General features: G+C 42.4%; 1 protein-coding gene across 4 annotated transcripts in view; it reads right to left on the bottom strand.

The window, feature by feature from the left end:
- Window positions 1–10,948, bottom strand: part of MAP3K7CL (MAP3K7 C-terminal like) — a 48,286-nt gene extending 37,338 nt beyond the window's left edge. The window contains exons 1-3 of one of the 4 annotated variants that reach the window (XM_027540614.1): window positions 10,416–10,909; window positions 9,829–9,882; window positions 8,257–8,365 (exon numbers count right to left, since the gene is read on the bottom strand). In XM_027540614.1, coding sequence (XP_027396415.1) covers window positions 8,257–8,365; window positions 9,829–9,864 — 145 coding nt within the window. In that variant the 5' untranslated portion in view covers window positions 9,865–9,882; window positions 10,416–10,909. Of the gene's footprint in view, window positions 1–8,256; window positions 8,366–9,828; window positions 9,883–9,976; window positions 10,067–10,297 lie in introns of those variants that run through there. The other 3 variants (XM_027540701.1, XM_027540877.1, XM_027540788.1) reach the window with 3 other exon arrangements.
- Window positions 10,949–11,149: the final 201 nt, after the last annotated feature.

Genomic DNA, 11,149 nt, shown 5'->3' on the forward strand with positions numbered 1-11,149 from the left:
CAGACACGACTGAGCGATTTGACTTTCACTTTCAGCTTAGAAACATAGTCACTCACTCAGAAACCTGTGTTCCAAGAACCCTTTGGAAATACATTTATTTCTCAGCACACCACTAAATAGAATTTACCTCTCCCTTTCTTCTTTCCTACTCTGTGAAAACGTATCCGAACGAACTTTCCCTCATCGTCTCCCAGGACCACCAGGGAAGCCATTTGCTGACAGGAACACTCATTTGTTTATTACTTGGATTCCTTCTTGCCTTGCTTGCACTCAGGCATGTCTGATTCTTTGTGACCCCGTGGACTATAGCCTGCCAGGCTCCTCTGTCCATGGAATTTCCTAGGCAAGTATACAGGAGCGGCTTGCCATTTCCTCCTCCAGGGGATCTTCCCGACCCAGGGATCAAACCCTCGTCTCTTGTGTCTCCTGCATTGGCAGGCAAATTCTTTACCACTGTGCTACCTGGACCCTACCTCTAAATGGGTAATAAAGTAAAATTAACCCCAAGGGCCTGGCTTTGAATCTTTTCCCATTATTTATCAGAGGCTTGATTAGAGTGCCTGCGTGCTAAGTCGCTTCAGTCGTGTCCAACTTTTTGCAACCCCATGAACTGTAGCCCACCAGTCTCCCCTGTTCATGGGATTCTCCAGGCAAGAATACTGGAGTGGGTTGCCATGTTCTCCTCCATGGGATCTTCCCAACCCAGGGATCAAACACGTGCCTCTTCTGTCTGCTGCATTCGCAGGTGAGTTCTTTACCACTAGTGCCTCCACAAGTTATTTAACCTTCCTTAGCCAACATTTCCACTTCTGTAAAATGGGTATAATAACATCTTTTCAGCAGAGTTGTCACTTGGACTAAATTGATGAGATAGTACAAGCAAAAGCACCCAGGAACTCCATAAGCATTCATTTCCACTCTGATCGTTTCTTTACAGCCTTAAGCAACAGATTCCAACCAATAAATGCAGCTGTATCTCAAAAAATCTTCACCTGGTATCAGAAGCACGAACTCAGAGGGGTTATCGATATTGTATTATAGATTTTATAGTATTTATTAAGTTCTAACTAGGGTTCTCTATTCTGTGCTCTACAAATCAGGGATCCCCAACACCTGGGATCCAAAGCCTCATGATCTGAGATGGAACTAATATAATAATAATAGAAATAAAGTGCACAATAAGTGTGATGTGCTTGAATCATCCTAAAACCTACCCCTCCTTCTGTGGAAATATCGTCTTCCACGAAACTGGTCCCTGGTGCCAAAAAGCTTGGGGACTGCTGCTGAAAAGAATATAAATATAGGAGATCACACCCCCACTTCTAAGAGCTTGAGTGGTTTTCAGCTGATTGTTGTCAGCTCATGAGAGATGAACTCAAAGTAGGGTCAGAATTGGGACAGAATGTGACTCAGGAAAATGCAAAGAGACTCACCCAGCCCATGTCCTCAAATGCCACCCTTACCAAGTTGGCTGGTAGAATTCCCGCAGGAACTTGATCCCTAGGCTTCCTACTGATTCCCCCATGGATACGCACAAACACACCGAGAGAGAGAAAAGGGTCAGTCTTGACATTTACTTATTGCTTAGCATGAATCAGGTTTTCCAGGCTCTTTCCTGAAAACAAGGATTGAAATGTGAAGAGAAGGGAGTATGGAAACTTTGGGACCCTGAGAAGGAAAAGAGAAATAACACCAAAAGATACCAAAGGTAGAAGAAGTCAAAGGAAGGAAACAATGACAAGGGACACTTCACCTGTATCACAGTTTTGCTGAGAGCTAGTTTTGCAAGTGTAAATCTTGCTTCCAAAGAGACATTCATATAATATCCAGTTAAATTAGATTCAAGGATAGCTGTTTCAGCTACTCCACATAATTCCCACTGCCACACAAAACACCTGGTTTGTGGGGACAAAACAGTTTACATAAACAGAGTGAGTCTTGATTTTTTTAACTAAATGTCTTCTAATGAAATCAGACCTGGATTTAAAAAAAAAAAATGTTGAAAGCTATGAGCTTGGGCTTATATTTCTGACTCTAAATAATAAGTATCTCTGACTACAATAATAAGAAAATTTTTTAACACCAAGGTCTAGATTTTCTTCAAAAGTGTGCCAGATTTTGGCTCCACTGAAGATAAGGAAAATTCTCAAGTAATTAACATCAAATCCGCATGTCCATCAGACTCTAAATTCTAATTGGAGAAGGGCCAGGTTATTCTTCCTAATAACCCAAGAGATGTGATCCATATTTCTCTTCTGCACATTTTCTGTTGAGGAAAACTGACTCCATGAAAGTCCCTATTTAGAAAGTCAACTCTTGGAATTTGAAGTTTGGAGGCAATACAAGTTATATCATTGGTTTATTAAAGACAAGCATTGCTGGGAATTTCCTTGCAGTCCAGTGGTTAGGACTCCAAGCTTTCACTGTACAAGGCCAAGGTTTGATCCCTGGTCTGGGAACTGAGATTCCCAGATCCTACAAAGCCACAGGGTACAGCCAAATAAATTTAAAATTAAATTTTTTTAAGATTCTTTTTTTTTTTTTTTTTTTTTGATGTGGACCATTTTTAAAGTCTTTATTGAATTTGTTGCAATATAGCTTCTGTTTTATGATTTAGGTTTTTTGGCCCAGACCCATGTTAGATCTTAGCTCCCTGACCAGGGATCAAACCCGAACCTCCTGCATCGGAAGACAAAGTCTTAATCACTGTACTGTCAGGGACGTTCCAATAAAATTTATTCTTTAAAAAAAAAAGAAAGACAAGCATTGCTGCCTCTGGCAGTTACGGTTAGCTAAATGTTACTTAATAAAGCATTCTAGTCTTAGGCTAGAAATGGTGATTGTATTTTAAAAGGTACTTTTTTCCCCGCTAAAAACGGACTACCTTTATTTAACCCCTTGGAGTCCATAGTCTTTTTGGAGACTTGTGGCTCATTTTGCTATCAATGATCAATTCCCCATCTCCCAGGCCAGTCTGTCACCAAGTCTTTCCAACTCTTCTTTCAAAATGTAGTCTGAATTCAGTCATCCCATCCCATTCTCTAATCCAGGCTTTTACCACTTTATCTGTGTGCCATGATAAGAAGCCTCTTCCATTCTCTCATATCCTCACATTCCAGGCTATATCAATTGAACACTTACCATTTTCATCATATTACTCCCTTGCTCAAGAATTCTTGACACTCTGCTGCTTCTGATCAAAACAAACTCTTTCATTGCACTCTCTTGATTGACTTGGTAATGCTGCTGCTGCTGCTGCTAAGTCGCTTCAGTCGTGTCCGACTCTGTGCGACCCCACAGACCGCAGCCCACCAGGCTTCCCCGTCCCTGGGATTCTCCAGGCAAGAACACTGGAGTAGGTTGCCATTTCCTTCTCCAATGCATGAAAGTGAAAAGTGAAAGTGAGCAACCCCATGGACTGCAGCCTACCAGGCTCCTCTGTCCATGGGATTTTCCAGGCAAGAGTACCGGAGTGGGGTGCCATTGCCTTCTCTGTGGTAATGCTAGTTTGCTACTGCTAAGTTGCTTCAGTCGTGTCCAACTCTGTGTGACCCCATAGATGGCAGCCCACCAGGCTCCCTCATCCCTGGGACTCTCCAGGCAAGAACACTGGAGTGGGTTGCCATTTCCTTCTCCAATGCATGAAAGTGAAAAGTGAAAGTGAAGTTGCTCAGTCGTGTCCAACTCTAGCAACCCCATGGACTGCAGCCTTCCAGGCTCCTCCGTCCATGGGATTTTCCAGGCAAGTTTACTGCTATCTAAAACAAAGCGAGCAACTGAACTGAATTGCAAACAAACTTTGAGCAAAATGCCCAGCTCAGAGAGGGGCTTAGTAAATGTCCGGTTACTCTTCCACAGTTCAGACCTCTGCTCCAGTTGTAGAGAGTTTAAGCATTTCCTGAACAAATTGTGCTCTTCCTGACTTAGGTTTTGCTAATGATTTCTGTCTGAAGGAGAAAAGAAGAATTGTTAAAAGATGTGTTGTTGTTATTGTTGTTGTTTAGTCACTAAGTCATGTCCGACTCTTTTCGACCCCCTGGACTATAGCCTACTAGACTCCTCTGCCCCTGGGATTTCCTAGGGAAGAATACTGGAGTGGGTTGCCATTTCCTTCTCCAGGGGATCTTCCCAGCTCAGGGATCAAATCCGCATCGTCTGCATTGCAGGCGCATTCTTTACTGCTGAGCCACCAGGGAAACCCCAGAAGATGTGTAGCTTCCTTTTTTTACACCTGATTTCCAGAAATGCTATCTTTCCTACACTCTCTTTCTATACCCTACCTGCCTTCAAGCCCAGGATGACTATCACATCTTCCAAGAAGCTGTACCCATCTGCTCTGGGTGACAGATTTTTCCCCAAATCTCTCTGCCTTTTAAAACCCATAGGAGATCTCATTGTACTTCTCTGTTGCACAGCCCACCCGACTTTGACAGAGCACTAGAAATACAGAAACTAAGTAAAGCTCAGCTAATTAATAAGAGCAGAAGCAGAGACACCCACAATCTTGCGTGAAAGTAAAAAGTGAAAGTGAAGTCGTTCAGTCATGACCGACTCGTGGCGACCCCATGGACTGTAGCCCACCAGGCTCCTCCATCCATGGGATTTTCTAGGCAAGAGTACTGGAGTGGCTTGCCATTGCCTTCTCCAACCAAGTGAATAAGGAGTCGCTAAATAGTTGCAGCTCATTTATCCTGTAAACCCTATCTTGACATGAGATAGAAGTGTGAGATGTAGGTGAAACATACAGCTGCTTCGTGGTTTATACTTTGCTTAATTCTCCAGAATCAGTCACCATTAACACAGGGGCTAGTTTAGTCCTTAATTTGTATCAAACATGATGCTAAATGCTTTATCGACATTGCTATTATTGTTTTAGTCACTAAATCATGTCTGACTCTTTGCAACCCCATGGACTGTAGCCCACCAGGCTCCTCTGTCCAGGGGGACTCCCAGGCTAGAATACAGGAGTAGGTTGTCATTTCCTTCACCAGGGGGTCTTCCCCACCCAGGATCGAACCCACATCTCCTGCATTGCAGGTGGATTCTTTACCACTGAGCCACCTGGGAAGCCCCCTTTATCTATATAGTGTTATTAATTCTTCCAACAACTCTATGAGTTATTACTAAACACATATGGGAAACTGAAGTTCAGAAAAGTTGAGTGATTTATGCAAGATCATACAAACAGTGATGGAAATGAATCTGGAAACCACCCCTCACTAGTTCCAAAGTCCTAGGCCCTTAACTTTTACACTAAATTGTCTCAGAAGAATATGAAGAAAAATAAAAGATGACTAGAGGAATAAGCACTGCATTAGGCTTATGAGAAATGAACAACTCAACATTCACAGACAAAGATGTCTCCTTTTCTCGTGGACTCTCCTTACTCCCCACAATAAATTCAATAATATGGAATTACTTTTTAAAAGTTTACTTGGTTTTCTCACTTATTATAAATGAGATGTTTTCCTTTGTTTCGCCCCTACATGTGTGGTCTATAGACCACATGCACTGGAATGCAAAAGGCATGCACAGTGCGTGTGATGGCAAGTGCTGCGTGGTGTGACACACTCCTCACTCAAGAATTCAGAGGGAGTGTCCCCAAGTGTCTGCAAAGCATCTTTCTGTACACTTGTAACTTCAGGTGCATTAGGAAATACAGATTGTTGGGCTTCGGTCAGAACTCACTGCAGTAGGAGTAGGGCCATGGAACATACATTTTTGATGAGTGCTCTCCGATGATTATTTTAAGAAAGATTGAGAAACAGGGAACTCTAACTCCTGTCTTGGATTCTCTAGTTAGGTGCTTTATCTAGATCTATGGGAATGCATTGATCCTTTTTAAAATTTAATTTTAGAAGGTTGTTCATAAAACTTCATAAGCGTCCTTCTGTAGGGGTAAAAGGCAGGAATTACTTGAAATAAATGACAACTCTTATTGGAAGCCAGCATATCAAAAAAACCCATGAACTTCAGAAGTGGACATTCTTGGGACATTTGAAAGAGACTGGAACAAACCAATCAAAATTGACTGATGAAAAATATGCAGGAATTCTCAGTGCTCAAAAGATGATGGTAAATTAATTACAAGTTGTACATCTTGTATTTCAAGGAAGAATCTATTCATGCAACCCAGAGAGCAAGAGCCTCCTCTCTCCATGGCTCTTTTCTGTGCATTAATTTTGTTAAAATGAAAATGAGGGCACATTTATTTGTGTCATCCCAAATTATGACATAATCATACTATTTAGAACAAACAAGCTTTATATACTACATTTTCTCTGGAACTCTGTTGATTATAACAGAACTTGTCTTGCTCATGTGGAACACAAGCACAAGGAAGAAAATTGTACATTTGCTTTCTCCCTGGAGTTTGGGTTTACATGTGTCTGTCTTGAGAGCCAGCCAATCAAGCACTTGTTACTCCTCAAAATCTTGCATTTATAAAGTGCATAAAAACAGAAGGAGCTTTTCTTTTTTTGTTGTTTGGTTTTTCTTTTTGTTTTAACAAGAGACTTCATTCTTCAGAGCAGTTTTAGGTTTATAGATAAATTGAGTAGAAAGTATAGAGAGTTCTTACAGACTCTTTCTCCCTACACATGTAGTTTTCTTTTTCTTCTTAGAGACACAGCTTGGAATAATGGAGAGGGTTTAAACAGTCCAGTCCAGGGATGAGAGTTTAAATCATAACTCTGTTATTTACTAACAGCGTGGTCTCTGGACTTCAGTCTTTGTCTCTGCAAATTAAGAATACTAATAGGTACATAGCATGGTTATTCCAAAGATCAGAAATAGTATAAATGAAAGTCTAGTGAAAAGACAAATGCAACTGATAGTCATTGTCATTTCTAAGTTGGGATGTGTTGATTCGCCAGTTGGGAGGATTTCCCTTCACCATTGTCTTTCAGGGCAACATTGAGTGGGAATACAGCATAACAGCAGCCATGGAAAAAGTGTCAGAAAAGTAGGTGATAAAGAATCAAGGCTTCACCTCTTTCACCTCTAGAACGAATCCACCACTGGGGGCTGCACAGTCTAGGAACCCCAGGGTAATTGTCACCATCATAACCATGCAGTCTAATAAAGTCTGATGGAGGAGGAAATGGCAACCCACTCCAGTATCCTTGCCTAGAAAACTCCATGGACAAGGGAGCCTGGTGGGCTGCAGTCAGCGTCGCAAAGACTGAGCGACTGCGCACATGTGGTCAAGTCTGAATGGGCTGTGTAATGTCAGACATCACAGAGCCCAGATCCTTACCCGGTATTACTTCGTCCCCTTTCAATCATTACTTTTTAAACTGTTCCTTCCTCCAGGAGCACCGTAAGAAAGAAGGAAGGAAGGAAGAAAGAGGGAAGCAAAGAATCAATTCTCAGAAGATCTAAGGTTTCAATGATGATGTGGTTTAAAGTGTATGATTATGTGACTTTAACGGATGACATTAGACTGCAGGCAAAAGCTGATGCCAGTGGAAGAAACCCAAGCCTTCCCTTCCTCGAGGCTGTGACCTCACACCACCTGGGGTCCCCTGTCAAAGGGGGTGCAACTGAATATGCATGTTAAGAGGTCACTGAAGGAAGCCATGACACAGGGCTCTAAGTATGGCAGCCTCACCTCAGACGGGACTATTTCAAGAGGGTTCGCCTCACCTGTCCCATTCATCACTCCCGTTGGAGTCTATTTAGCCGGAAGTGTGGGAGCACCAGCAAGAAACCAGCATTTAGGACTGGGCTTCAGGAAATGCTGCTGGAACCAGGACAGTGATATTTTTATCTTACCTAGCCAACTGCCAGCTCTTAGTACACGTTTCCTCATGCAGTTTGAACAATGACATAATTTGCTCTCCTTTGAAATTGTTATAGCTCCATGAATTTTATAATAAAAGAAAGCGAAAACGGAGAAAGTGAAAAAGAAATGTGCTCCAACCACCCAAAGTTTGGAGATGGAAATATCACCAGAGGGATTTCTGGAAGCCACACTTCAACAATGCGTGATTAAAAAAAAAAAAACCATACTCCCCATCACTGGATCATACCAGGCATGCTCTTTTTTAGGTCATGCAGCATGCAAGATCTTAGTTCCCTGACCAAGGATCGAACCTGTAGCCCCTGCAGAGGAAGTGCAGAGTCCTAACCACCGGACTGCCAGGGAAGTCCCCAGGCATGCATTTTTAAATACCCTTCATGAAAAAGATGATGGTAAGAAGGCAGGAGGCAGGGTGGTGGTAGGGGGGCTCTTTTCCTCAGAGCAGAGCATACCTGCAGCATTATCGAGGCTGAAGGCAATGCGTACTGGCTTATCTGCAGGTACCCTGGCTGTGCTGATCATGTGGGCACCTGAGCCTTGGCCTTCCTCTGGGTCTTCCAGCTGCAAGGACAAGACAGAGCCATGGTCACTTTATCCAACATCGTCCCAAGAGCCCTTTGGAAATTAGAAAAGAAAATTAGTAAGCAATGTTTTCTTATTTTAAAGCTGTTTCTAGCTCCTAGCTTCCTTTCCCTACACCTGCTCCATTTAAAATTCTTTTTCTGGCTTATAAAAAAAATTTGCTTTGGAAATACATCTAGAGTGAGATTTACAGGATGGAGCAAAATCTCCACCCACCTCACTTTTTAAAATATCTCCTATACTGACCCATCCAGCCCTGGCCCTTTGAGGTCTTACATAGTGCTTTATTTTTAATTGAGGGGGATAAAGAATCTTAATAAGGCATCAGACAGTTCTTCACACTCAGAAGCCTAAACTGGATCTGAATTATTGATCTGGGAGTGGTAACAAACGAGTATCATATCATGGAATTATTTCAATGACTACTTAATTATTTCAATACCAAAGACTACTTAAAGACATTCCCCCATTATATTATGAATAGTATGTGCTTTAAATATCTGATTACCTATAAGTCTATCAAACATTTCTAAAGTATATATGATAAAAGCAAAAGACAACATATAATATAAACAAAAGACAAATCCTAAAACATCCTACGCATACGCCACCCCACAAACTAAATTATCATTGAATTAATAAACTAAGATAGAAATGAATGGAAAAACATACTACAGATAAAATGGATTGGGGTAGGTGAAAATATATGAATATTTCTTTGTTAAAATAAGAGAATTTAGCCCAAATACATTTTAACAAAGATATTTGTTTTTATTCAATGGAACTAGGAAAAGATATTATAAATACACGATATCTCTGCCATTTAAACTCATGTATTTAACGTCTCTATTTTTAATCAAGCATCCCCCTAAGCCTTCTATTTTCCTTCTCATGGAGACAGTAAACCAAAAACTCTGAATGATATTTTAAGGAAAATGTTTCTAAAAATGGCAATATATAAATCATCTATTTACCCATCCTTAGTGAGATTCTGGGAACTGCTGTAGCAGGGCATTTTCTCACAGCAAGGTTTCTGATTCTTTCCCATAACTTTTCTCTATCTAAAAATAGTGTTCTAGAAAACTGAATTTTGTTTTTACAATTATTTATAGAGTCAAAGCAAATGCATATATATATACATACGTATATTTAGACATACATACATATGGAATCATCTTACCCAGTACATGAAAAGAGAACAGGCTTATATTAAACACCTAGCATAGCTTTGGAGAAAAACCAGCGACTGTTTATCACCCAGTTAGAATCATAGTTGGCCCATTCATTTAACACTACAAGTAGCAATGAACCATTAAGCACTCCAAGTCATGTCATTCTAAGTTAGAAAAAAGGATTAACATGAAACATTCGACTCAAGAAAAGGGTAATATAAAATCACTGTTACTTGACTCAAAATTTGCTTTATCTTAGCTCTGACATACATTTGTGTGTAGTCTCGTCTGGTTAGAATCAACCATCTCGTTAGCCACCTGTTCCTAGGGAATAGAACAGACTGTCTCAAATTAAACAAAACAAACAATAAAAATCCCCTTAAAGTTGCAGCCAAAAGAAAAAGTCTTATCATCACACCCTGTACCATCACCAAACCATATTATCGGAACATCTGAGGGTGAAAAGCTTCACTCCTCCTTTGGCTAAGTCTCCCAGTGCTTTCTTGCACCAAGACAGAAACCACAAGGGGTGGAAATTTGCCTCCAGGGGTTTTGTAGATAGATCCCTGGCAGGGTTTCCAGCCAAGGGGTGGGGGAGAATGAAATTGATCAACACAGCCAATTAGAGCCCCTCCCCTCCACACAACGGAGAACATCTGTCTGCCTCCCAAAGGATGGCGGGCGGCAAAGTTGGGTGGATCTGGAGTTCCACACGGTGTCAGCCCCTGCACCCACTTGCCTTTTCATCACACCGCCTGGGGGAAATGGGCTGATTCCTCCTCGGGGCGGTAGCAGAGCTTTGGTGAAGTTGCTGGTGCTCTGAGCGTTTCGTTGGCCTTTCACACCTGTCGCCTTACCTCACTTAGTCGAGTGTCTGGACTCGTGTAATCCAGGGCCAGCCACTGCCTTGGCCGGTTGCTGCCTTTGTGGAGTAGAGACCTAGTGGCAGACCAGGCTGCACCTGCCACATAGCAGCGTGACAATCTGAGCAGCAGTGACAGCTGGGAGGGCGGCTCGCTGCTACCTGCTGTCCCCCAGACCCCAGCGTCCCACGGGGCCTCTCCCTGTTCCGCTTCCCTCCACGACCCCTCTCTCCTTTCCTTGCCTCTCCCGCAGCCAGGATGTTGTCATGCTTCTAGAAAAAGCAAGCGCAAAAGAAAAACCCTCCTCCTGTCAAGAGGCATTGATAAACAGCAAGTTGCGGAGCGTCCAAATGTTTTAATTCATTAGTCCTGGCAAACCTAAAATACAAACAGACTTGCTTCACAAGACAGGAATGTCTTCAGCGTGACCCAATCGGTGTCTGTGTCTATTCCAGCAAACGGGCCGGGAGAGCATGACTGCAGTCAGCAAAAATGTTTCGGCCGCTCCAATCGGCTCCCCGGGACCCGGCCAACTTGGATGGGCCACCGGCCGACTCGGAGGAGATGATAGAGTGATGATTCCGCGGAAGAACGTGAGGGCTGCGGTTGAGCTGCTGTTGGGCTTGATGACTTGATCCCATCTACGATGCAACTGACCGCGCAACGGAGAGTCGATGGTAAACAGGCCGGGAGAGTTCAAACTGTCCAAGCTTTTTAACAGCCATCAA

The sequence above is a fragment of the Bos indicus x Bos taurus genome, chromosome 1, assembly GCF_003369695.1.
Source record: "Bos indicus x Bos taurus breed Angus x Brahman F1 hybrid chromosome 1, Bos_hybrid_MaternalHap_v2.0, whole genome shotgun sequence".
Lineage (NCBI taxonomy): Eukaryota > Metazoa > Chordata > Mammalia > Artiodactyla > Bovidae > Bos > Bos indicus x Bos taurus.